Source organism: Eublepharis macularius, chromosome 9 (assembly GCF_028583425.1).
Source record: "Eublepharis macularius isolate TG4126 chromosome 9, MPM_Emac_v1.0, whole genome shotgun sequence".
NCBI classification, from domain to species: Eukaryota; Metazoa; Chordata; class Lepidosauria; order Squamata; family Eublepharidae; genus Eublepharis; species Eublepharis macularius.
This window is the reverse complement of record NC_072798.1, coordinates 328,910-355,916: the sequence shown is the minus strand read 5'-3', so window position 1 is coordinate 355,916 and position 27,007 is coordinate 328,910. Positions and strand designations below refer to the sequence as shown.

The window sequence follows — 27,007 nt, the reverse complement described above, 5'->3', positions numbered from 1 at the left end:
GAAGACTTTCAGAGCAAACTGTATAAAGCTCTCAGCTCCAGAAGGTTGGTGTGTGACTTTGACTCGTGTTGAAACCAGAGACCTTTCAACTGATTGTCTCCGGAGTAAGCCTCCCAACCCAACGGGGGCATTTGTAAAGATGGAGAGGTGAATAGGGTTGGATCCAAACAGGGCCCCTACCATTACGTTTCATTTGTTATTCAACCATGACGGATCTGTGAACAATCCTCAGAACTGAGAACCACTTGTATGGGTTGTGGTAGGGTGGATGAAAAACCATGACAAACCAATTTTGCAATGGTTGGAGCTGGAACCTGGCAAGTAGTACTATTAATGTCAGAGAGGCCATAAAACCTAACAATTTTTGAATTTACCTTGTGCTTTGGGGTCTGAAAGAGCACACCTTGCTCAAAGTGAGTTGGAACTGGGTTATGGGTTCCTTGGTTGGAAAAACCCACGCTAGTGTGGAGTCCATCACTGCTCCCACAAATGTTACCCTCTGCTGTGGAACCTGGGAAGAATTCTCCAAGTTGACCCTTAGACTCAGTAGCTGAAGGATTAACAGTATTGACGAGGCGTGATGAGAAACAGACTCTTTAGACTGGCCCACAATAAGCCAGTCATCCAGATAAGGAAATATGGTGCAACCCGAGGTGTGTGACCACTACTGCCATAACCTTGGTGAAAACCCAAGGGGCAGAGGAAAGGCGAAAAGGAAGGACCTTGTATTGGTACCTTCGGAACCACATTGGAAACAGATATTTCCTGTGACATTTATTGGGGCATGAAAGTAAGCATTCTTCAAATCTATAGTAATGAACCAACAGTGGTTGTCTAAGAGGGGTAAAACATCTTTTAATGACAACATTCTAAACTTCCTTGCAATGTTAGTTATAGGGCAAGATTCCCACCTTGGGATAAAGACGCTTAGAATTTAGGCGCGCAGGGCCTAGGAGGTTGGAGAGGGTAGGGAAAGGGAAGACAAGGATGAGCTCATTTTATGTCTCGGGGAGATACAGCTCCAGCCGGCATTCCAAGGACACTTTCCCATGCCAGTTGAGAAAGCGAAAGCAGCCACCTGCGAGATAAGCTACTCTTGGCTACATAGTTAAGACATTTACCTAGATAGTTCTTTACACATTCTCAAAGGCCCAGAATACAGAGAATAATAGACATGCATGGCAAATAAGCAAGGCGCTTCTGACATGCTGCCCCTCCCCTCACAGGGGACCCGGTTTCTCTGGGTAGGCTTTGTGAAATCTGCGTACCAATTGGGAGGTGTTAACATCAGTAGCTTTTACCCATTCCACATTTAGAATATGGAATTCACATTTAGACAGTTTTAATTGTCATGTGGTGGTCCCGCAGTCTGTAGTACCTCCCGTATTAATGACACGTGATTCATAGTCTTTTGAAGAAAGATAAACCACCACCACCCCTTGTATAGGTGCTTGTGTAGAACCTCATTAATTAGGGTCATAAAACCCCCCGGAGCTCCTTGCAATCTGAAAGGCATCACCCGATAGTCAAATTGCCCCAATGGGGTGTTGAAGGTGGTCTTCCATTCATCCCCTTTATTCTCACTTGGAAGTACGCATATCTTAAATCCAACTTTGAAAAAATCTTCCCCTGGGATACCACCCTAATTAGATCCCGGATGAGGGGAAGGGAGGTAAGCATTCAACATCGAGACTGCATTAATCCCTCGGTAACCCGTACATAGTCCCAATACCCCATCCTTTTTCTTACAGAACAGCACTGGGGTGGCATGAGGGGAGCTGGGTGCTCCTCAAGGCTAGGGAGCTGCAGGAGGGATCACTGGCAGCCCAGCCAGCATGGCTCATGGGCCTGGCCCAGGTACTGTTTCATCTCCATCTGGCCCAACCGGCTGGTCCCCCAGCAGGAGGCAGTCGCTGCATCAGCACTTGTAGTCCTCCCATCACCTGTAAAATGCCGTCCTTCAGGTCATACAGCTCTCCCTGGATGGCTCGCATCTTGGCACAGACAGCTTTCCAACTCCCACGGGGTTTGCAGGTTTGGGGGGTCACTTTGGTCCGGCTCTGAGATATCATCTCTCTTCTTGCCATCCTCATCCGAGTGGATGGAAGGGGTTTTCTTGGGGTCGACTGGTTCACCGACATCCCCTTCTCTTCGTCCTCCGTGCCCTCATCATCGGATTTGACGGGGACTTCCTCGGGTTCCACCAGTTCCTCAGGTTTAACCAGTTCTTCCAGCAGGTTCATCAGGTCTGTTAGGCTGCGGCTGAATAATTTGCCTCACTGCCTTAACTTGTCCTCTTGAGTCTCCGACTTTCAGGGCACCCACTCATGCAGGATGGTCAACAGCCAGTTCTGATGCATTGCCCCAGATTTTGGAATCATCCTGATCCCTCTTCCCCCATCGAACCTTGTTCCTGGGGAGGGTGGAAGACTTCTTTGGTATCTTTTTGGGTCCCATACCTGTCTCATCTGGCATGGTGCAGGTAGCGGATATTGAGCCCTCAGTTCCAAAGGAACAGCAAGACTTCTGCCAAAATGTCAGGCTCTGCCAGTTAGATCCCCAGTTACTTCACTGAAGATACTTCAAGAGTCCAGTTAAAGTTTCTTCATTAGAGATCAGTATCAGTGCACTCAGACAGCAACATTGGCAGAAGTGACGTAAGGGGGGAAAGCAATGTTATAGGGCAGCGTTCCTGCCTTGGGATAGAGACCGTTAGAATTTAGGCACGCAGGGCCTAGAAGGTTGGAGGGGGGAGGGGAGGGGAAGGCAAGAATGAGCTCATCTCATGTCTCGGGGGAGATACAGCTCTGGCTGACACTTCAAGGACACTTTCTCATGCCAGTCGAGAAAGTGAAAGCAGCCACCTGCAAGGTAAGCGGCTCCTGGCTACACAGTTAGACAGCTACACAAACAGTTCTTTACACATTCTCAGAGGCCCCAAACAGTGCAGAGAATAATAGGCACACATGGCAGATTAGCAGGGCACATCTGACAGCTAACCGCAGGGCTTCCTCTTGAATAACCTTGGCCAGAGGTTTCTGTTCCTCCAGGAGTTTGTCATGGAAAACCGCTGCTTTCTCCCATAAGGAAATCTGATAGGCAGCCATCATCACAGCATAGTTGGAAATCTTGAGGGCTAGGGCAGCAGATGCATAGATCTTCCTGCCAATAGCATCCGACTTCCTCCTTTCTTTGTCTGAAGGCACCGAGTGCAACCTTTGGTGAGACTGCATCTTTTTGGTCACCAAACGATGGAGGGGGGTGGATTGAGAGGAAGGGGCACAAGTCATCCCATATCTTGTAGAGCGCTTTCACCTTCTTAGCTGAAGGTGGATTTGAGGCTGGCTTCCCGTATAAGGAATTCATGAGGTCCACGAAGCCCTCAATGACAGGGAAAGTCACATTCACTGGAGACCTCGAATACAGATGCCTCGGGATCTTGTCCAGATATGTAATATCTGTAACGCTTTGGCCATCCTCTGAAGCAACTCAGTGTAGGACCTGAAGTCCTCAGTAGGAGAATGTTCGCCAGAGTCCCCCAAGTTCTCATCGGAGGATGGATCTGACAGATCTCCTGGGGTTGCCTCGCCCCCAGAGGGTTCGGGTTCCAGGTCTTGTTGTTGGTAGCTCATTGCAAACTCTGGGATAGAGTGAGTGGGATAGAGAACTGAAGAATGTTCACCCAAGTAGTCCCATTCTGAATGGGTGTGGTGCCTCCTCCTCCTGAGTGATATCTCTCCCTCTTCCATAGAAGATGTCACAGAGGATGATCTAGATCTTGGTGAAGGAGTCCTTGGAGGCTCCAGTATCTCCAGATCCGATGAACGTTAGTCCCTCGTTGGTTCGGTTCTGCTCAGCTCCTTGCTAGAGCAGTGCTTAGTTTTAGCCCTCTTCTTTCTCAGTTCCGAGACAGACGGAGCTGAAGTCAAGGCCGAAGCCTGAGCCTGCACCGGAGTGGGTGTCGAAGGCACTAGAGGAGCCGAGTCCATCAACTTTGAGCTTTGGCTCCAAGACACCTGTTGCTCTGAGTGCGCTGGCAATCTCGGCTCCGATTGTCGTTTACGGTTCTGACCAGGGTTGGACTGACTCAACATCTTTTGTGAGAACATACAGATCTGAACTGGCACTGGTTCCGACTGAGGCGGCTGGGGCGACGGGGACGGGGTCAGGTCCGATGGTCCCGCAGCACTCTTGGCCGGGGTGGTTCCCACGGTCTTAGGCTTTGGACACTCCAAAGCCATGGCCTTCTTCCAAAGAGCCAGCTTCAAGTGGGATGATCTCTCCGTCCTCACTTTTGGAGTGAAGGCTCTACAGATCTTGCAGCCCTGACCATTGTGCCCCTCGCCCAGACAAAGGAAGCAGAGCAAATGCCCATCTGTCTTTGCCATTTTGGTGTTTCATTTAGAGCAACGCTTGAACAGGCCTTTATCAGCCATAGTTCTACTCAAGAATAATCCTCTCTCCTAGATAAAGACAGAAAGAACTCATGAACAGCTCTAGCTACTGATCCTCTCATGGTGGCAGCAAAAGAGGAACTGGGGGCAGAGGGCTCCGCACATCTCGGATAGGGGCTGTTTTGACAGGAAAACAGCTGTGCCTGCGCTCTGGGAAGCGTCGAGCGCCCTCTAGTGGTAAAAATTAGCTACAGATCCTCCAGTTGGTAGGCCTGAGCAAGCGCAGTCCCATGTGGAAATGCACAAAAAACTGACAATGAATAATCAGTTTCTAGATTTGTTTGTTTACATTAGAGTTCCTTCTCACTGAAACTGCCTTATTTTACACAGTATAGGTCAATGCTCAATGACTGGAACATTCAATAAACAATACAAAAAGTGGGTTGCAAAAAATTGAAAAAAAAACATGCAGTGGACTGCACTGGTGTCTAATAAACATTTTTTAAAAGATTTATACCCAGCTTGCCTTTTGTCTCAGGCAACAGCCTGGTTTGCACAAAAGGTTTACACCTTGGAGACTGTTGTCACCAAGGACTCGAAGCAACGGGCTTAAATTACATGCAGAAATGTACCGGCTGGATATTAGGAAAAACGTTTTCACGGTCAGAGTAGTTCAAAAGTGGAATCAGCTGCCTAGGGAGGTGGTGAGCTCCCCCTCACTGGCAGTTTTCAAGAAGAGGCTGGATGAATATTTGTCAGAGATGCTTTAGGCTGATCCTGCACTGGGCAGGGGGTTGGACTAGATGGTCTGTATGGCCCATTCCAACTCTATGATTCTAAGATATTCCTGTCAAATAGTCTCAACCCACTGAAGGAACCAACACAGCACATCTGCACTGTGTATCACAGCTTCATGTCGCAGTCTGCTTATGCTAGCACTGGCCTCAGTGGTGGGTTCAAGAGAAGACACGACACGCCAAGCTTCAGTACAAATGGCGTATTATACAATTTACAGGTGGACACATTACAGACTTATTACGTTGACTGACAAAATGCTTTGCCAGCAACCCGCAGAGCTGGAGCTCTTTACAGTGAAAGACTCTGCATCCTTATATATTACTTAGTAGCCTATCCCAACACAATGCTGACTCACTGTGCCAGCCCAAGTGTCCTTGACATTTACAGAGAAGTACATCACTTGGCTGGTATCACATGATAGCTACCTGCCGCATTCTGGTTACCAATTCCAGCCATCCACCAATGCAGACACACACACACACACACCCCGAGATTCAACCGTGGTCTGGCTGTGCAAGCTGGCAGAGGATTCCAAAGGATGGTGGGGCACTGGCAAAGCAGCCCACCTCTAAAAGAGAGACTCATACCTGACCAAAGACATGGTATTTATTTTTTTTTATTAAATTCAATTAAGTTTTTCTTCCTCTTCATATATTTTTTCCTCTAGGCACAATACAATACAAGGACTCTGTAGGTTTGACACAATGTACAGAAAGTTCAATAATCTACAACCGCGTAGGTAAGTTACAAAACCCTCCACTTCACAACAGCCTGCACTACCTTGCCTCAGTCTTTATTGTACAACTTAAAAAAAGGAGGGGGGAGGCAGAAGGTTATGTACAATGTCTTGGGGCTTGAAATAAAATATTCCTTTAAAAGGGGAGGCTGCGCTATCTGTCAAATGCAAGTGGAAGAAGGAAGTTCCCCAATCCGTGACAAGAGGCATTGAACATGATTTACTTTGGGATGATATTATATTATACAGGAAAGGTGGAGAAAGGAGGCAAACTGTCCTGGGACCCCTGCTGCATTAAGAGGGGAGGGGAGGTGGGTGTGAGAGAGACAGACCGCAGGCACACGGCTGTCTCCAGCGGGTCCCTTGGAGGGCATCCTCTCAGGACTAGCCACGCCAAGGCTCGCCATCCCCACTGCCCTGCCCAGACTAGCATCCATTTTCATGCAGCTGGTATCAGACGACACTGCCCCGAAGGAAGAGGTGGACAGTGCCGGCTCTGGCAGTGGACCCTCCCCAGGCCCAGAGTCCCGAGCTGTGGATGCAGGAGCTGGCGCTGTCACGCACTCGAAGCGGGTGCTTCAGGACTCTAATACTGTTCGGGCGGTCCTCTTTGCCCCATTCCTCAGCAGCAGAACGGTCAAACACTCGGCCCCTTCCTCCTCCACCAGAGCAGAGGGCTCTCTCAGCGAACGAGCCAGCAAGCTCCACCATGTTCCCCCACAAGTGCGGAAGCAGAAGCCTCAAGAGCAGTGCTGGGGAAAGGGGAGGCTCCTCACTTGCACTTCCTGCTGTTTTGCTCCAAGCCTGTCCTGACCATGACGTGCCGGACTGTCCCTGCCCAGCAAGGCTTGCGGAGCACACAGGGAATGCAGCCTGGGGGTGCAGAGAGGGGCTTCTCTTCCCGCCGTGTCCCTCCATTAATCCTGTCCTTATGGCCTAGGCACAACTTCTGTGTCCCCTGCTGAGGCCCAGATGTGCAGCAACGGGCAGGCTCAGGCGTCAGACAAGCAGCTCTGGATGCGGTCGATCCACTGCTGGGCCAGCTGCACATCCTGGGCGCAGAAATTGTAAACACGCTTTGTCGTCTTCAGCTGCAGAGAAGAAAAGAGACAGCACAAGGATGATCAATAACAGAGCCATCAAAACCAAAGCAGGGCATGCCAACAGGCAAGAAACAGAGCAGCTAAAAAGATGGAGCTTCTAACTTAAAAGCTTGGCCAGTAGCCTAAAGAACATTAAGGCAGGTGGCCAGGGGAACCTCATGGGGGGGCGATGTGCCATGGGTGAGGGGCCACCACTGAAAAAGCCACTTCTCTGTTTGCTACTCAGCTGGGCTATCTGGCTTCATGGGCTTTCCGTGTACTGAGTAAACTGCTGGAAACTTGCTAATGCGATGTCTTTCAAACTTATATCTGTTTACCTTATAGTATTGTATTGACACGTACTTGATACTGATTGTATTAACCTCATACAGTGTAATCCACCTTGAGTCTCAGTGAGAAAGGTAGACTATAAATGACATCAATAAAATTTTAAAAACTACTATTAAAGACAGTTACCAAGCTCATAGAAGAGCAAGCCCTGTACTTTACCTTCTAAAACATTTTTGACATTAAAAGTTCCAGGACAAACTTAGTCATGGGATGAGGACGAGTCCTCTTATGCATTAGAAAGCGGTAAAATGGCTGGAAGCAGAGAGTAGCAGTAAAGGAACAGTTCTCACGATGGAAGAAAAACAACAGTGCAATCCACGAGAGATCTCTGTAAGGACTGGAGCTATTCCATTAGTTAATAAATGATTATCAATCAGGATAAACAGCGGAAGCGTCCAAATGCAAAGAGGACATCATTGACCAAAATGATGAAAATCAAAGTGGATTGTGAAGCCCTCAAAACAAAGTACTTCTTCACACAACGCATCACTAAGTTGTGGAGCTCGCTGTTAGGGGATGGGATGATACCTCTCGCTCAGATCACTTGACAGAGGATTAGAAAAACTGACGAAGGAATTCTCTGTCAAAAGCCTTGGCAGCTGAACAGGATGGCCCTGCCTGGAGACAGGGGACATGAAAGCCCGTTGCTGTGGAACTTCTGGATCACCTAGTTAGCTGTAAAAAACAGGGCGCTGAACTAGATGGGATCACTGGTCTGCTACTGTTGGGCTCATTCCGATTCCACTACAGCAGCAGCACAAAGATTGTACCATTTCCTTAACACAAGCAAAACCAGCGGCCCACAAAGAAAACTTACATCAAAGAAGGCCTTTTCATCCACCATTTTTGGAGCTCCCATGGTGGGGGTGCCTGGAGTGATGGACTCCACCTCTGCCAGGTCAATGACCCCTTTGCACTCTGTGTCCAGACGGTTATCGTAGTACCGCAACTGCAAGACAGGCACTGTGAACCACACCTCTGCCCTCGTGCCCGGCCAGGGTAGGTCCCCCTTCCACTACCTCTCCTACCTGGTGCTTTGTTTTATCCAGCACGAACCATCGCGGCTTCCAAGGTTTCATGAAAGCTCCTTTTTTATAAAGCGATCCCTCGTATGAACTGCAGAAGACAAAGGTTGTTCAGCGTGGCGAGAACATGGCAGGGCAGGAGGTTCTTCACAAACTGACACCCCCATCTCAGCGTAGCAAACCCTGTGCAAATCCTCTGTGGTGATGCTTCCGTACCGGTTCTCGCTTTCGGCTGTCTGGAACTGGCTGTAGAGCGTGCTCGTGCTCTTGCGACCCCCCTGCTTCCCACTGGAGGGGGTGGAAGTGCTGCTAGCATCACTGTCAAGGCTGAGGTTGATGGTGGAGCTAACACCACTCTCTTGCAGGTAGACGCCAAGAGAGCGCCGCTGGTGTGGCAGGCTGGACGCCATCAGCAAAGAGCTGGCTGCGACCTGTGAGTGAAGGGGCGACAGGAGGCATCACCTGGGTGGCAAAGGCATCCCCCGGCAAGAGTCCCACCCCTAGACCACCCCGCTTGAGACGCCTTACTCGGCTGCTAGAGTCTGCCTGGGCCTCTGACCGCTGGAAGGTCTTCACTTTGTCCCATGTCTCTTTCCAACGCTCTGGAACCTGCCCCAGCTCCATTTCCAGATTTTGTAGCTCCTGCAAGATGGAAACTGTAGTCAGAACTCTTTGGCTAACTCTCAGTCACCAACTCAGTACATGAAAGTCGCCACCAACCAACAGCCCAGCTGCTTTTGCTGCAGAAGCGATTCTGCCCAGTGGGGTGGTAAAGTCCTTCAGGAGCCTGAATCTATCCCTGCTGACAGCTCAGCTCAGCCCTCAGCCCCTTTTTGCTTTGCCAAGTACTGGCTATCTCTGTCCTTCCTTCATGGACTTGCCTTTTTAAACAACAAAAGGCCAATGATTAATTTGTGCAACAGGTCACATCGCCTTGTGTTAAAGGGTTTTTTCTGGGGACCCTTCTCCCCAAATCCTACGTGAGCATTAGTCAAGCTAAACACCCACGCGGGAGGCAAACCTGCCTCAGTGGCATCTTTCTTCCTCCCTCCCTGCTGAGGTTAGGAATGCCGGTCAGCCTGAACTCACAGCGAGCGGGCAAGTTTCTGGCAACTGTAAACATTTTTTCTATTTTCATTCCATATCTAAAAAACTAGAGCTGCTTCCCAGAAGTGTCTCGAACCCATAACAAAAATATGGCTCCAGCTTTTGAAATGTTTGTATGACTGACCTGTCACTCAAGCTTGTCTGGTGCCATGTATCCTGGGAAATGTAATTCTGAAGAGATGTTTGTATTAACCATTTTGATATTTTATTCTGTAAACAATTCGTGCTACGGTATATAAGGTTCTCTAATGTAACTTTATGCATATGAGCTAAAGAGAGTATGTATATGAGCTTTATTTGGAAATAATAAAACTCATATTTCTTTTGTATCAGTGTGATTGGAGTCTTGAAATATATTTGGGTAAGTGACAGTAAGGATATTTATAATTGGCAGCAGAGCACTATTTTAAAAATTCCTGTCACCTTGCCTTTAGTGTGCTGGAGGAGCGAAACTTCCACATTTCTGGTGGAGAATGTCTCTCAAGTTGGAGGGGGCGCCAAAGCCCTGCCCCTAATAGGGCATTGAGCTCCACGCTAGGGTTTTGCGACATCCACTGGCCACCCCCATTCAAGCAACCCACGAGGATTACAACACCCCCCCCATGCCCTGGCCAAAGTCCAGGCAACTGACTGGCCGCTGCACGTGCCCCCTGCCCATTCCCCTGCCAGGTGTATGCAGATCACTTCCAGAAGTCACTCTTCACCCGCAGGCCAGACTGCTGAAGGACTGACTAGAAAAAAGTCACTAGCTCACAAACAAGAGTCCGCCAGAGCCAGGCCAAGGCGGAGGCACGGGCACTGCTCCTTTCCCCACAGCATCAAGCAGGCGCGAAAGCACCTCTTCCCTTCCAGAGCCCCTCCTCCCCCTGGGAACAAGGCCAGATTCCCAGGGAAGCCTCTGAAGCCCAAGGTTTGACTCAAGGTTTCAAGTGTACACGATAAGCTGCTCAATTAGACTCATTCGAGGACAGTTCTGAATGCGGTCCACAGTCCTCAACCGGCCTCTTCCCTGCACCAGCGACAGCCCAGCTGGCCCCTGCAGAGCACCAGCAAGTGCAAGAAGCACCTATCCCAGTGGACCAAGCAGGTGAGTCTGTGGAGAAACACCCTCCGCCTGCAAAGTCCGGTGCCAGCACCTACAGCTCCGGAGAGCAGCCGTTTGCACTCAGTGTAGCCACAGAAGCTGCAAGGTACTTGCTGCTGGTTAGCAGGAGGAAAGCTGAAAACTAGGCTGGTGCGTCCCCTCCCTACTGCAGAGCCATGGAAATGGAAGATGAGCCCAGCCAGAGGAGGGCAGTGGGCAGGCAAATCACATGGGAGCTCAAGAGAGAATCTTTGGCTCTCTCAGCAGGCAGGAAAAGACGAGGACTCTGCTGGGGAGGGGCCTTGACAGCTTGTCCAGGGAGGAGGCCAATTTACAAACTTGCAGGAGGAGAGAGAGGCATCCCCCTCAGCCCAACAGAGCCGCAGCCACAAGCACACAGTCCTGAGAAAACAAGGGGGGATGTCCCTCGACTGCTGGAGCCAAAGCAATGGAGGGGCCAAAATGAATGCCGCTTAAAGAACGGATTTTTCTTTGCTCAGTCTGTCGTGTTTGCCTGTGCACTGTGCGCTTTTAATTTGCTCATTAAACTCCTTTCCATTTCCAGTTCAGGGGGGGACAGCAGCTGCCAAGCCCTGTTCTAGAGAGCTCACGTAGGAAAGGGGGGGGAATCCCCTCTGCAGCAATCTGGAGAAAAAGGGAGATGCAGAGGTGGTACTGAGGCCTTTGAAGAGGGCAAAGGCGGGCGGGGCGGGGCGGGGAGTGGGCATGCAAACCCTCACTCTGGACGAAACTTCTGAGAACCAGCCTGCTGGTGGTGGAGGGTGCCCTGAGCGAAATGAGGGGTCTTGCTGGGGATTGTGAGCGTGATAGTGATAGAGAGGGAAAGGGCCTGAGTATCAGCAGCAGCAACAATGCCAGCCAGCCAGCCAATGAACTGATTCAAGTTACCACCAATCCTGATCTCCCTGGCGGAAAGGTCAGCCCACTACCGACACAGGCAATTCCAAGGCCTCCTTGAATGCAGACAAGGCCAGTCTGCACAACTGGACACAAAATCTAGGGCTCTAGGAATTGGGCCAGCAAGCCCTGCTTTTATTTATTTAGGGGAAAGTATATGCTGCCTTTCCAGAGACCGGCTCGAGGTGGCTCACAAAACAAAACACAAAAATGTCATAAATGTGACTAATCATAAAACCCATAAAACTAGCCATAAAATTAAACACAAGCCAAGTCTAAAACTGAAAACCACTGCCCCGAGAGAGCCCTCAGGTAAGACACAGGATGGGCAGTACGGGAGGTGGAAGGCGCTCAGGTGCCCTGGCCACAGACGGGGTGGGACCCTTAAAAGGAAGAACTGTAGCCAGCGACAGATGGGCAGCCAGTGCAGATTTTCCACGCCCAGGAGTGACCCAATCAACCCGTAGCCAGTTCCTGACAATAACCTGGACAAAGTGCAGTTTCCAGGCAGTTTTCAAAGGCGGGATGTGGACAGAGTATGGACCACTGGGACCAGGCCATGCTTTTGAGACACGGCCAGCATTATAAGCCAAAGCAGATGACAGGCTTTATGTCAGGGAAGAGACCTCAGCCCTCAAAAAATCTTTCTGGAATGAATGAAATATGCTAAGATCTCAAAGAATGCACTAATTTGCATCCCTCTTGCTTTATTATTGGCTGTATTTGCAATTTTGCTTCTAGGAAACAAAGGCATTTATACCTTTAAATTCCATAAATATAACCATTAATACGATTGTATATCCTAAGTAAATTATAAATGATACATTTTGTGTTGTTAAAGCAGCAAAATAGGTTTTGGCATGATAGGAACGGATCACATATATTCCAATTTTTCACATCATGTCCATTTTTTCCCTGGGGGTAAAGGGGAGGGGTCCCCCACAGCCTGGCTGTTGGTCCAGAAAGCCACCAAGAGGCCCAGGAGGTCGTCGTCAGCAGCAGAGGTTTAGGGCTCTCAGTTCTGCTACACCACGGGGCGCTGCCTGCCAAGATGGCAAGTTCAGAAGCAGGAAGCTACACTCCTCAGGTGGCAAAGGAGAGCAGGAGGGAGCCTCAGTCAGAATGCCCCTAAACACAGCCGTGGGCCGGCCCTCTCCCCACTGCGCTGGGGCGTAACCAACTCCCCTTCTCTCCAACAAGCCACCCAATTCAGTCAAAAGTCACAACAGAACTCGAGCATGAAGGGACTGGAAGCTGCACAAGGCCAACCCCAGAGGGCAGTCCAGAACACCTTTCTTCCCAGAGAGGGTCAAGAAAGAGCTGTATCCTGCCAAGTCGCCCCAGACCACCAACCTCCAGCAGCCGTGAGATGGCATCAGGCTCCATGCGGCTGCGGTTGTCGTAACAGGGCCAGATGATCTTGCGCTTGCTCTGCGGCGCGTTCGTGTCCGGCTGCCCAGCCTCCTCACTGGGCTCCGCTTGGCCCTGCACGAGCTCCCAGTCATACGAGGGGCCCTCGGACAGGGTCTCTTGTATATAGTAGTCCCACACTTTGAGGTTGGAGATGTTGCTGTAGGGACGGAGTACCTGAGGACAAAGCCAGAACGTGACTGCTTCCCCGGCTCTGAAGGCAGACAATGCCCCACCCCCAGCCACCATTCCTGCCAGAAGGAACCAGCCAAGGACAGCCCAGTGGCTTTCCATCTCCGTTCTGCAAACACAGCTTGAGCTCACCTCCCCATCCTCGGGGGCATACATGTAATTGAAGAAGATGGGCACCTTCCTGTTCAGGCGGTCAATGTAGTCCCACACAGACCTGAAGAGCTGGGGGGACCCTTTCCGATCCCCTTTCTCCTCGTACAGGAGGCCTGCCAAGAAAGGGCACAGGCTGGAGGCGGTGCTGCTGTCTCAAGAGCTGCTCACCCCCAGCCCACCACACTCCTGACCCTGAGCCTTACCCAACTCCAGCCGCTCATAGTCAGAGTCCAGCAGGAAAGTGCGGAAGCGAGCAGACACAGCGTGGTAGCTGAGAAACTTCAGGTAGTACTGACTGAACTCAAACTCCAGGGGGAACTGCAAGTGGATCTGCGGAGTGGGGCAAGACACCAGGCTGAGTGACGCACCCGGAGGAGCCAGGGTTCTTGGGCCCCACAGGTGTAGCTGGGGCTGGCTCTCACCTGATGGACACAATCCAGGAACTGCAGGAAGATGGGCGTGAAGCCGCTGCTCTGGCTGGCCAAGGTCTGTGCCCCGCGGTGGCTGAATCGGTGCCCAAAGGACAGCCACTCCTTCTCAATCAGAAGCCGGAATCCTTCCAGGGTACGGTAGTAAGGATCCGACAGCAGTTGCACTAGAGACACCACCTGAGGAGAAGGGGGACGAGGCCCGTCAACATTTACCCAGGGGGGGGGGCGAGGGGGGGGTAAAATCCACAGGGGGAAAGTGGCAAAGATGTACCTGGGTAGTGATGTCCCAGCCGTCCTCCAGGCTGACCAGTACAGAGGAGCCTGTGTCCAGCAGCTCTACGACAAGCACCGAGATCTGCAAGATCTTGTGAATCTGTCGAGGGAGACAGGGGGAGGGGGCTGGCAGAGAGCTGCTGGGATTTTTTGGGGGGGGGGGAGGGGGAGAAGCCACCAGGCCACTGCGGAGCAGGCAGGCAGGCAGGCAGGCAGGCTGGCTGGCTGGCTCCCCCCCCCCGCCGCCCCCCGGAGCCCAAGCACACAGTGAATTGCTTGCGACCACGTATGCAGAACAATGACCCAAGGGGACTAGTGGAAGTCCACCCAGGGCACCGGGCTGGGGTGCAGAACCCCAAATGCTCTAGTGACTGAGAAGCTTAACTAGCAAGGCAGGTGTTTGAGAAAATCCATCCCAGTACCTCCCTCCTCCAAGCACTGACCTGCACCAGCCACTCCGACTCCTCCAGGGAGCGCAGGTAGGTTACGCCAGGTTCTGCAGAGGGGCTGCCAGGCACACAGGCCTTCATCAGCTTCTTGAAGCTAGTCTTGACCTGCCGCGCTTCGAAAACCTCAATGGGCACCACCTCCCAGTGCTGCAACGGATCAGGCTTCACTCCCTACATTTGAGGGTAAGGAAGGGAGATCCAGCTTCTCTGCAGAGCCCCCAACACAACCCAAAGCTCGGCCCAGGGAGCCCCTTTGGAGGCTTGGAAAGAGCAGCTTTCCAAGAACCTGGCCCTGCCCTCTAGCCTCGTTGCCCAACAGAACAGTACCCTGAGCTGGGATTTGTCTCCAATGATGTACAGCGAAGCACGGTGCTGGCGCAGGAAGCTGGCCTCGGAGGGGGACCCATTTGGCGGAATGCTCAGCAGTTCCTTCCCCGCCAAGCGGGAACCAATCTCCATGTTGAGAGCGTAGCTGCTCATGCGCCCACTGGCTCGGATGCTGCCCCACTTGCCTGCGAGGAATGGCAGGTCAGTTCAACTGTAACAGATGGGCAGTTGCTCTCTGGCACACATGCTTCTCACTGGTTCCAGACCCGGCCAGCTGGGGTCCAGGCCTGTTGCCTGAAGCCCCCACCCATTCCATCACCCCCTGCAGAGCAGAAGACCAGACTCTGGCCCTGCCACCCTCACCCAGACGGGCAAAGCACAGCAGACCCACTAATCCTTACCTAAGAGGGGTGAGGGGCACGGCACGCCGGGCAGGGGCATGCTGTAAGGCTGCAGAACAGTTAGCGCAGAGGGGCTGGTTAGTCTGCCTGCCTGTCTGGGGATACTCGGGGGAGTTAGCAGTTTGAATGTCACATGGTCTGTGTTAATGCCCCACGAACCCTCACAGTACCTCGAGGGGAGTTGCGTCCCTTTGCCGACAGGCTCTTGGGGCTGGAGAGGGTAATGACCCTAGCTCTGTGACCTGGTGCTGAAAGGGGACAGGATGGAGAGGCAGGGATGGTATGACTGACAGATGCTTACGCTCATGGACAGAGGGATGGGATGCAGGAAGGGCAAACAAGATGGAGGTGCAGAGCTGTGGGCGGACCCTGCCCCCCTCTGCCCCCTCCCGAGGAGATGCAGCCCTGCCCTGGGAAGGAAAGCTGATGCATCTGCTCTACCAGCGGCCAAACGCTTCTCACCTCCACGGCTAACAGGGCCGGGCCCTTCGTCCTTCCCTCCCATCACCTGCTTCATAAGGGATCCCAGCTTGGGCTGCCGCTTCTCAGAAGAATCTGTAGCACCAACAGAATGGGACATTCCATGCCAGCAACAGGGGAAAAGGAGTGGGCGCTGGCCTTTGGGCTGCAGGCAGGAAGAAGGGGAAGCAGCCTGGTAGCCCCCCACCCCCCAGTTCCTCCTCCAGAAGCCCTGGGATCACCGGCTCTTGCCCCTTAAACGGGCAGCAGTCCGTGCACAGGAGCCAGGACCCCCCCGCCCGCCCCCCCCGGCTGCAGAGAACAGCTCCAGGGAGTTGGCCAGTGTCTAGGGTCTCCTCTCTTTGTAGCTTCAGCACTGATTCTGCAGGGCACCCCAGAGGGTCAAGACAGACAATGAGTGAGGGTGAACAGGCTATATGCAGCTGCTGGCGCGGGGAGGCAGAACCGCTTGCCTAGCATGGAAGATGGACGGGGGGAGATGGACCAGCTGCAAATGGCACCACCAGACTCACCTGGTGGCGGCTCCTCCTCACTGAGAGGCCTGGCTGATGCTCTCCCCACTTCCCCTCCCGCAACTTCCAAGCCCAGGCCAGTCCCATGAAGCATGAGCTGGGGCGGGGGGAGGGGTAGCAGTGACTCCTGAAGTGGCCCCCTTACCTGCGCTGCTCATCTGGGCGGAAGTGAAGCCACTGAGAGTGTTGCGGCCACCGGCCTCTGCGGAATGGGGCATGGAATTGACTACTGCCTGCAGGTACTTCTCCTGCTCCAGGCTGGTGGAGTCTGCCTGAGAAGGGCCTGCAATGACAAGGGGGGCGGGGGGCGAGGGGGGTAGCCTCAGTGCTGCCCTGAGAGACAGTCCCATTCAGAGCAGCCTTCGCTGCTGCGCTGGAGCGTGCACGAGGGGATACCTGTGGCGGGAGCGTTCTGCGACTTGAAGAGGCCCACCACACCTTTGCCATGCAGCCCGCCTGAGCGCAGCAGGACTGCCTTGGTGCGCGAGTTCCGCCAGCACACAACAGGGAACCGGTTCTGACGATAGCAGCGTGAGATCCGCTGAAGGGTGTTGTCTTGTATGCTCTGGGGGACGATGAGCAGCCCTGGGTAACTGCAGGGAGACAAACCCGAGGGGCTTTAACCACAGACTGAAGGGGGAGGAAGACAGACAGGCATTGCAGGGCCCTGCCCTGGAAAGCGATCCCAAGCTACTGGGCAGGGGCAAGACCAGGAGTTCCCAAATCCAGCCGTAGGGTGACCTGAACTGCGGGGGGGGGGGGGCAACATGCCCCCTCACCCAGTTCACATCCCACACAGGGATCCCTACTCTCTTCCTTGACTTGACACCCAGAGTGCGTCCGCAGCACTCTCCCCCAACACAGGCGCACTCCTCTCTGCCTCTGAAACCAGCTGCTGGTGCTTTCCCCCGTGTGGCTGGCTGCAGGGCCTGTGGGGGAGCCCAGCGGACCTCATCCGATCCACCTGTCTGTCACTCACTTGCCTCCAGGCTCAAGGCTTCTGTCCAGACTGGAGAGGGCAGGTGCTGCAGAACAAGCTGCTACGGATCAGAAGGGCTGGTGGCATTTAACCCTTTCCTTACTTGCCTCTTCTACACATTAAACCTTCCTGAAGTAAAAACATTGCACCTGTCTTTTTTCCACCTGCAGCTTCAGAGGGCTATTTAAAATGAGGAAGATGCGGGGAACAAGAGAGTTAAATCCCCCCCCCTTCCCCCCAGCAACCATGCAGAACCACCCCCAAAGCTCCTAATTCACCGACCCAGCACACTTAGAATCACAGGGCCGGAAGGGACTGCTGCAGTAATACAGATTAAAAGTACATTACAGTAAGCAATAATAAGCAATAGAGAGCAGCACACTTGTATTCTGTGTGGACTTTTAAACTTTGTATGAACTGTCTGTATGTTTTTTCAGAATGTTAGGTAACCAAAACAGGTGCCCTTTCATCTTTGACAGCTAATTAAAAATAGTGGCCTCTATCTAGATTAATGCTCCTTTATCAGAGAACAGACCAACAGTGATCTACCAATTTAACTCTTTCTGTCATTCCTCAGAGATTTATAGTTTTGTTTTGCAAGTTGGATATAACGTCATTTTTTGGCTAATTAGAAGGTTATACAATAGAAATTATGACTATTCGATGAAGCATCAAACCAGTTATAGTTTGTTTATGCTAACACGTGAAAGGTCTTAGATATTCGCATAAGATAATCTATAAAACATGCAAATTCAGATAGTATGTTAGAGTTCTGTTTGGAAGAAATGTCATAAGGATTTAGGTGAGAAATTCATTTGTTCATTGTAATGCAGTTCCTAGAAACTTTGTTTTAAACTTAAGTTAATTAGGAAATGTTAGCAAACCTGATTCTTATTGCCTTTCTGTGTTCTGTTTTTGCAGGATTTGTATCAATAACAATATATATTTTGATAACTTGCTTCATTAAGAAACTAGGGTATATTTCAATAAAAGGAAATAATAAACTCTAGAAAGGTGCCTGCCCTCCCTCTCACGATCTGCCCAGGTTCACAGAATCATCATAGCTGTCAGTTGGCCATCTAGCCTCTGCTTAAAATCCTCCAAAGAAGGAGAGCCCACCACCTCCCGAGGAAGCCTGTTCCACTGAGGGACCGCTCTCGCTGTCAGGAAGTTCTTCCTAATGTTTAGCCAAAAACACTTTTGACTTAATTTTTTATTTTTATATTTTTATTTTATATTTCAATTTATATACCGCCCATCCCAGGGGCCCTGGGCGGTGAACAGTTTAAAATGGATAAAAACAAAAAACAATACTAAAATCAATATACAAAACAATAATGAAATAAATTAACCAAGTGCAGTGGTGGGGAGAACCCTCCCCCACCCCAAAGGTGGGAGGCCGACATGGCACCGCCCCCTTCAACCACCGAACACCTGGCGGAACAGCTCTGTCTTACAGGCCCGGCGGAGCGATAATATGTCCCGCTGGGCCCGGGTCTCCATTGACAGAGCGTTCCACTAGGCTGGGGCCAGGACTGAAAAGGCCCTGGCCCTGGTTGAAGCGAGGCGGGCTTCCTTAGGGCCGGGGACCACCAGTAAACATTTATCCGCTGATCGAAGCGGTCTCCGGGGAACGTACAGGGAGAGGCGGTCCCGAAGATATGCCGGTCCCAACCCGCTCAGGGCTTTAAAGGTAAGAACCAACACCTTGAACCTGATTCGGAATTCAACCGGAAGCCAGTGCAGCTGGCGCAGGACAGGTGTGATACGTGACTGGTAAGATATACCAGTCAGGACCTGCGCTGCCGCATTCTGGACCAATTGTAGTTTCCGGATCAGGCCCAGGGGTAGCCCAGCGTAGAGTGAGTTACAGTTATCTAGCCTGGAGGTGACCGTTGCATGGGTCACTGTAGCCAGGTCCAGGGGCGTCAGGTAGGGAGCAAGTTGCCTGATCTGACGAAGATAGAAAAATGCAGACTTGGCAACCGCCGTGACCTGGGCCTCCATCGATAGGGAGGCATCCAGGAGCACGCCCAGACTCTTCACCACTGGCAAAGTTGCCAGTGGTGTCCCATCCAGGACAGGGAGCTGGATCCCAACATCTGGCAGCCCCCGTCCCAGCTGCAGGACCTCCGTCTTCACTGGGTTCAATTTCAGCCTGCTCTGTTTCAACCATGCCGTCACAGCCTCCAGAGCTCTGGCCAGATTGTCTGGGGCCGTGTCTGGCCGGCTGTCCATCAACAGAAAAAGCTGGGTGTCATCCGCGTATTGATGACAACCCAGCCCAAACCTCCGCACCAACTGGGTGAGGGGGTGCATATAGATGTTAAATAACATCGGGGAGAGTATCGCCCCTTGGGGAACCCCGCACACCAAAGGGTGACGGGGCGATAGATCTCCCCCGAGCGCCACCCTCTGTCCCCGACCCTGGAGAAAGGAGACCAGCCACTGTAAGGCTGTCCCCCTAATCCCCACGTCGGCAAGGCGGCTGGCCAACAAATCATAGTCAACCGTGTCAAATGCTGCTGTGAGATCGAGTAACACAAGCAGCGCTGACCCGCCTCGATCCAGATGCCTGCGAAGGTCGTCTGTGAGGGCAACCAAGGCCGTCTCCGTCCCATGGCCAGGACGGAAGCCAGATTGGAATGGGTCCAGGACTACAGCATCATTCAGGAATTCCTGCAGTTGTACCGCCACCGCCCGCTCAATCACCTTGCCCAGGAACGGGAGGTTCGACACTGAGAGGTAACTGGATGGGTTGGTGGGGTCCAAAGATGTTTTTTTCAGGAGGGGCCGCACTACCACCTCCTTTAACACTCCTGGAAAAACCCCAGAGCTCAGGGAGATGTTAACAATGGCCTCCAAATGGTCCCGTAGCCCCTCCGAGCTGGCCTTCACCAGCCAGGATGGGCAGGGGTCCAGAGGACAGGTGGTTGGCCTCATCCCCTGCAGGATCCTGTCAACATTGTCCCGGGAGAGCAGCCTGAAATCATCTAATACAGACCCAGAAGACGGCCAAGGGGTCTCCAGTTCCCTTACGGTATCAACAGTGGGCGGCAGGCCACGGCGAAGGAACAGGATTTTGCCCGCAAAATAGCTCGCGAAAGCCTTGCAGCCAATAGTTGAATTAAGAATTTGGTGGTCTCCCTGAGAGAGGGAGACCAAGGACCGAACTGTTCGAAATAATTGAGCCGGCCGTGAGCTAGCGGACGCAATGGAAGTAGCAAAGAAATCCCTCTTTGCTGCTTTCACTGCCACCTCATAGGCTTTCATAAACGTCCTATAAGACGTTCTTGCTTCTTCGTTGCGCCCCCGCCTCCACACTCGCTCTAGTCGTCTCAGAGACGGCTTCATCTGGCGAAGCTCCTCGGTGAACCAAGGAGCTACCCGTTTGCGGGCTCGGAGAGGACGGCAGGGAGCAATAACGTCAAGGGCTTCGGAAAGTCGGCCGTGCCAATCATCCACAAGCTCATCTAACGTATTAATTTCAACCCCTTGGTTCTGGTCAGACTTTCTGAGGCAGCGGATGAAAAGGATCACCGGAGGATTCTCAGTGTGGCAGTTGTGAACCTGATCATGAAACCTCCTTGGTTGTTCTACCAGGTGATCTGCGCTCAGCGACTGACCAGGAGAGCGTGCATCCTTTGATTCTTCTAGAACTCCAGGCAGCACGGTCCCTTCTGGGATTAGCTTCACTGGTTTTGTTTTTTCCTTCAAAGGCATTTCTCAGAAGGTACGTCTGGGTGATTTCTGTTTGATCTCTTGTTCATTGGCCTATGGGGTACCATCTCAGTCCTGCTCATTGTAATAACTAAATGCAATCACTGGGAGAGATGAGCCAGAGATTTGAGCACGGTGCTACCAACATGTGGGAGACTAGCTATGTCTGTCTTGTCCTTCTAAATCAGACAGGAAGTGCTGGACCTGTGCCTGGAAGCAGTGAGGAAGTGGATGTGGGTGAATATAAAATCTAGAGAAGGGCTGGGATGTTAGTCGCAAGACTTAGGCAAGAGCAGGTAGGAGTACAGCCTGTTCTACACGGAGTGCGCTCCTCCTGAAAAGGACACTCTGTGATGCCTCTCCGTCATTCAAGACACAGATGGAAGAAGCAGCTGTGCCTTTCTACAGCTTAGGCTCATTCACCAACGGCAGCCATTCCTTCAGAAAGCCAATCTGACCAAGGCAGCTATGATTGTAGCAATGTCCTCCTGTATCCAGGCCTACTGCTGGATAAACAGGTGGCAGTTGTGGCCAAGAGTGCCCTTTAACACCTTCAAATGGTTAGTCAGCTGCTTTTCCTGGGCAGGGAAGAACTTGCCACTGTGTTACATGCCCCCTGGTTACATCTAGATTAGATTACTGCAATGTACTTTATGTGGGGCTGCCCTTCAAACGTGTTTGGAAACTTCAGCTGGCGCAGAACGCTGCAATCAGTGTGTTGACCAAGTCATAGGGATCATATCACTTCAGCTGTAGCTCATCTGCACTGGCTTCCCATTTGCTTCCAGGCACAATTCAAGGTGCTGACATTGAGCTGAAAAGCCTATATGGTTTGGGACCAGACAGTTTGGAACTGGGCATTGAGAGTTTGAATTAAGGCAGGGCTGGTAGAGAATTTTTCCCCGTGCAATCCTGAGAAAAAAATGAGTTTTGAACCTGTCTGATGCTGGCCATTTTGGTCTGGGAACAGTTGTCAGGCCATGGGGGACAGGCTACGGCAGACAGACCCCTGGGCCACAGCAGCAAGGAGCCCAGGCTCTCGGCTAAATGGTTTTATTCAGAAATCAGATCGTTTCCACAGATATGTCCGTAGGATTACTCAGAAGCAAGGTAAGCATCTAAGCAGCAAATGCAAGGAATTGACAGGAATGGGAAGTTGTGGAAAAACCCTTCCTCTTAACACACACGTTTGCTCCTTCCCCCTCCCAACAATAAACATGATCTTGGCGGGCACTTTGTGTGAGAACATCTCACATATTTGTACTATCAAGTTGAGACACTGGAAAGCAAGACACGGCAATGAACAGGAGCGGGTAGTATGCAAGGTCATGAGGACTGAAAGCTTCTACAGCTTGTTAGATAAACACCTGCAATCATTCTGTGAGAGAACTGAACAGAGGAAACATTTATGGCACTGATAATAGGAAGTCAAGGTACAGCATGAACCAGCATTAGCATTGGCATGGATGGGGCTCAGACATGACAACAGTAACAATGAAAGGAATTTAGAGGAGTTCCTATCATCCCTTTATGGGTGGGGGGGGCCTTCACCTCCATGAACAAGTGTCAGAACAAGGGGCTGACTGAATAGGCTTCTGGCTGGAGAATACCAGAGCTGCGTGGTAGGCATTAAAAGCAACCCAAGCCCCCCCTCCCAATCTATGCCTTCCTGAGCCCCTGCACAGAACTGAAGGACAGGGGCCAGTAAGGCAATGTCAGGGTCGTGGCCCCTGCCATACTCTGTTTGGGGTTCACTGTTGGGCTGTAGACCTGATCCTCTGCGACATACTTTGGGAGCGCTATTAGGCCCCGGTGCATTACACTTGCTGGGGAAGTGGCTTGGGAAGCTGTGTGAAGCAGAGAAGGAATGTGGTTATCAGCGTTGCCAAGGAGATACGGCCGGATGGCTCCAGAAGGCCTGGATTCCTAGTCAGGACAATTCTACTTTCTTTCACTTTACTTTCTTTTGCTGCATAGGTGGGAACATAGCTGGGGGGAGGGGGCGGTAGATTAGAGTGGGTTGTTCTTGAAGGGTTTAATATGCCTTGTAGGGGGAGGGAAAGTTATTCCTGACAAGAAATGACTGCGGTGCTGTACTATTAGATTCTCAATAAAACTTTTAATGCATGTCTCCCATGGACTCGTGCAGTGAAGTGACTGAGACCTAAACTGGCAGTCCCTGACAGGCAAGACCGAGCCTTCCCAGCCCCCTCCATCCAGTGGTTCTTAGGGCTTCAGGGCAGCCCACTTGCACCCACGGAGGCTGCTTTTGCTCTTGCAAATACAGAGGAGGAGCTGCGGATGGCACGTTGAGTCAAAAGCCTTCCTTCTGCGAGGCAATCTCGGAGCGCCGCTCACTCTGACCTGAAGGCGCTTCCCCTCAGTCAGGAGCAATAACACATTTCTGAAGTGAGGTCAGCAACAGGCTCTCTAATCTAGTGACATTCAGCTCGCCCATAATGACCTGTGGGGAGACAACGGATCCTCTCAAATACACGAGGGGCAGATCTCGACATGAACAGCTCAGGCACTCTTGCCGTAAACGGAGGATCGAAAGGAAGCAGGAAAGGGGACAGTGGAAATGGAGGCAGGTCCAGATGGGAAGGTGGATCGAGGCCCGAAGACCAAGAAGTATTTTTGATGAGATGGCAGCTCTTTTCTCTTCAGGCATATTCAAGAACTCTGGGAAATGCTTGTGGGGTGGGTGATTCTGTCCTTGGACTTGCAGCTACTCCCTGCCCCCCGCCCAGCCCCCACAGCTATTCTTTCTCTTCCTTGACGGAGGGGACTGAGGCTGATGGAGAAGCATAGCCACATTCCCTTTGGTGGGGAGATCCTCTGGGGAAAAACAGTCCCCTAGGGGTAGAGACTGACTCCCTCTGTGCCCTAACCCTTCCCTACTCTAGAGTAGGCAGCAAAGAAGGCATCCCCTTCCTTCTCAGGGCTTGAGGGATTAAATGGAGGCTTGTGGGCAGGCATGCCTTTGATTATTTTGCATCCAATGCTTAGCTGCAGAAGTCAAAGCCAGGGTGCACCTGGAACGTTCTGAGGAGCTGCTATGGTGCTCACAAAAGGACTATGGGAAAGAGCAAGATCTGCCTGAGCCCTCCCTATGGGCCGGACGTGCATGGGAGGGGCAGCAATCCCCAGAGCACTCCTGCTGGTCGCGGTGAGATCTGAGGCTTCTCTTCTCAGATGAACTCTGCCCTCCTGCAACCAGAGAGAGGAAATGACAGAGAAAGGGGAGCATCCCACCTCCAAGAGGAACCTTTGGCTCTGCCTACTGGACCTAAAAGGGAGGAACTACCCCTCTGAGGAACTGCCTCGAAGGAAGAAGGATCATTCAGGCAGGCGGGGAGGGGGGGAGGGATTAAATAGGTTTGGCCTGGAAGAAACACTGCTCAGCCTTCTATAGGGCACTTCTTTTCTTCTTCTAATACATGCAGGGCCTGGCAAAAAGGGGTCCCAGCAACCTGGTGGTCAATTCAGAACAGGCAAAATGAAGTTCTTCACACAATGCATAGTTTGCTACGGAACTCATTTGGCCATTAGCACAAGTGGTTTTTAAAGGACTAGATCAATTCACGGACAAGAGAGATCCATCAATGCCTCTTAGTCCTGAAACCTAAAATAAAGCCTTAAATTTCCAACGTAAGTCTATCACTGAATAATGGGTGTGGGGAGCTGGGAGAAGGCCGGACTGGATGGATCTTTGGCCTCAACCAGTGGTCCTCTTCCCATGGGAGCCTCCACTAGGGCATCTGGCTGATTGCTGGCGGCAAGTGATGGAACACAGAACTAGGGAACACAGTCACATAAAAAGACCAAATAAAAAGACTCTTAGGACAACCATAACTCTTTGTTGTCGACCATGTCTGACTTGTCCTTCTGCCTCAAGAACGTGAACCTGCTGGCAACATCCCAGGGACTTTAACGGCCCTTGGATGGCCACACTTACCTCCGGCAGATCGCGTACATCCGGTTGACCGTGGAGATGCGAAAGGGCTCGTTCTTGGAGCGGGTGAGGCTGTTGCTCAGCGTGCCCAATCCCAGGCGCTGGTAATCCCGACAGCAGGCTCGTTCTACTAGGTGGCTCATGGTCATCTTGTCTGAGGGCCTGATGGTGGTGGATGGTGTCAAGGTACTTCTTTCCACTTCTTCAGACACTACAGTAGCCAACAACAAATGCAGAAAATGTTGATTTATTTAGGTTTGTATACCCCATTTTTCTCCCCAACGGGGACCCAAAGGGTCTTACAATCTTTCTCTCCCCTCCTCTGTTTTTTCCTCATAGCCACTACCCTATGAGGTAAATTGGGCAGAGTCAGCCTGGCCCAAGGTCACCAGTGAGCTTTTGGGGCTGAGCAGGAATTCAAACGTAGCTCTCCTGACATTTTAACCACTATCCCTCGCTGGTTCTTGTTTCTCCTCCTCAAGCTGTGACCTCTGTAACCAAGACTGGCCCAGCCTCCGAAATCCCCCAAGCTCAAATATACCTGATATCTCATCCTCATGGTCGTCTGGGAAATGCTGCTGGCTACCACGCTGCTCCCAGGCAGGTGGGGTGTATTTTTTGCGTGTGACATACTGACGGCCAATGGTCTTCTTCGCATTCTTCACCAGGATCTTGGAGATGGACCTAAAAGAGAGGAGGGCTTGCAAGGTCAAGGCAGCCTCAGGCACGGATATGGCATATTAGGAAGCCTCCAGCTGTGGCTACAGGCATAGCCAGGTTCTACGTGCAGAAAGGGAAGCAACAGGGTTCTCTGGCATAATAAACTGTTCCCCTCTCCTCCAGGAAGACCCTGCTACCACCACCAGGGTCCACTTGCAGGGCCAGCTCCAGCGTCGCCGGCACCCGAGGCAGCTTAATGCTGCCTCTGTGTGCGTGTGTGCATGCGCATGCACACACACGCACGAGGAGCCTTCCAGATCTCCCATTCAGTTGCTCTGCGGGCCAGGCGCAGCCGGCCGCCCTGGCCGCCGGCTGCACCTGGCCTGCAGAGCAACTGAACGGGAGGCTGCCCGCTCAGCTGCCCCACGCTGCCACCGCCAGCACACACTGCTGGCCGGTGGCGGCAGCGGCAGCAGCTCCGTGGCGCGCGCCCCTGGCCCCGGGTCGGCGCCCCTCCAGCGCCTTAGCGCCCTGAGGCGGCTGCCTCACTGGCCTCAATGGACAGGCCGGCCCTGTCCACTTGTGTAAGACATCTCCGCCACACACAGCACTACTGTGGACAGAACAAAGCTCACAACCAACCTTTGGGAAGGAGAAAGGTCAGCACAAAACTCAGTCAGGCAACTGCAAGGCAGATGCTATCGTTACAGCTGCCACAGCAGACTGCAAAAACAACCGGCAGCAATATCCCAGCCTCAAGTGGCAAACAGTCAGCAGCCCCTAAAACTCACACAGGTCAGGGGAAACTATTCTGTGAGAGGAAGCTGGCGATGCGTGGTCTTGGCATGCGCACACACTACCAGAGTGGGTGGGCTGCCCAAGAGGCTCATGGGGAAGGCTGCTCATGGCCCGCAAAAAGGGAAACCCCTCAGGAGCACTCAAGTCCATCGCGTGAGTCACATGCTTCCTCTACAGCCCCTGCCACTTCCACGGCACTCTTCATGTGAAGCCCCAAGGAAGTGCCCCCCCCCACCACACTCTAGAACATATCATGCTTACCACAACACAACGGAAAGGCTTAGATCCCAGTGCCCGGCAAACCCCACTCCGTGCCCACAGCAGGCTCCAGCATCAGCCCAGAGTAGCCAGGACTCATTCTCCCACCCACGCCTTCCCCAAGCAGAGGCTCTTCACAGGCAGCCAGAAGCCACAGGCCTTTCCACACCGGGGCCACCTGCAGCAACTCCAGCCACTGAGGCGGCGGCTGATTATCTTGGTAGGAGAAGAATGAAAGAACTCAACAAAAAGCTAGGGCAAAGAGGAGGTGAAAAGTAAGCCAAAAAGGAACTTCCATGGGGGTAGAGAGTTACATAGTTTGATAAAAACATCTGAATGTAACATAAGATGGGTGTAGACATGCAGAAGGTCCTGTCCAGAAGATCTTAATAGTGGAGAAGGTCATTGGTTTGAGCACCATGAGGTCCCAGAGCTTCTAGGGCTTCAATAACCACAATCTTGCACTAATTTCCTGAGAGGGGGGAGTTTGCTTGGCTGTAGTCTTAAGTTCTGG

General features: G+C 52.1%; 1 protein-coding gene across 3 annotated transcripts in view; it reads right to left on the bottom strand.

The window, feature by feature from the left end:
* Nucleotides 1–5,792: 5,792 nt before the first annotated feature.
* SBF1 (SET binding factor 1) overlaps nucleotides 5,793–27,007 on the bottom strand; it is a 115,731-nt gene continuing 94,516 nt past the window's right edge. The window contains exons 25-42 of one of the 3 annotated variants that reach the window (XM_054987925.1): nucleotides 25,319–25,461; nucleotides 24,781–24,988; nucleotides 16,520–16,716; nucleotides 16,269–16,406; nucleotides 15,594–15,686; nucleotides 15,302–15,379; nucleotides 14,731–14,915; nucleotides 14,398–14,574; nucleotides 13,953–14,054; nucleotides 13,673–13,858; nucleotides 13,454–13,580; nucleotides 13,230–13,363; nucleotides 12,849–13,082; nucleotides 8,915–9,028; nucleotides 8,603–8,817; nucleotides 8,390–8,477; nucleotides 8,179–8,310; nucleotides 5,793–7,019 (exon numbers count right to left, since the gene is read on the bottom strand). In XM_054987925.1, coding sequence (XP_054843900.1) covers nucleotides 6,921–7,019; nucleotides 8,179–8,310; nucleotides 8,390–8,477; nucleotides 8,603–8,817; nucleotides 8,915–9,028; nucleotides 12,849–13,082; nucleotides 13,230–13,363; nucleotides 13,454–13,580; nucleotides 13,673–13,858; nucleotides 13,953–14,054; nucleotides 14,398–14,574; nucleotides 14,731–14,915; nucleotides 15,302–15,379; nucleotides 15,594–15,686; nucleotides 16,269–16,406; nucleotides 16,520–16,716; nucleotides 24,781–24,988; nucleotides 25,319–25,461 — 2,650 coding nt within the window. In that variant the 3' untranslated portion in view covers nucleotides 5,793–6,920. The remainder of the gene's footprint in view (nucleotides 7,020–8,178; nucleotides 8,311–8,389; nucleotides 8,478–8,602; nucleotides 8,818–8,914; nucleotides 9,029–12,848; nucleotides 13,083–13,229; nucleotides 13,364–13,453; nucleotides 13,581–13,672; nucleotides 13,859–13,952; nucleotides 14,055–14,397; nucleotides 14,575–14,730; nucleotides 14,916–15,301; nucleotides 15,380–15,593; nucleotides 15,687–16,268; nucleotides 16,407–16,519; nucleotides 16,717–24,780; nucleotides 24,989–25,318; nucleotides 25,462–27,007) is intronic. The other 2 variants (XM_054987926.1, XM_054987927.1) reach the window with 2 other exon arrangements.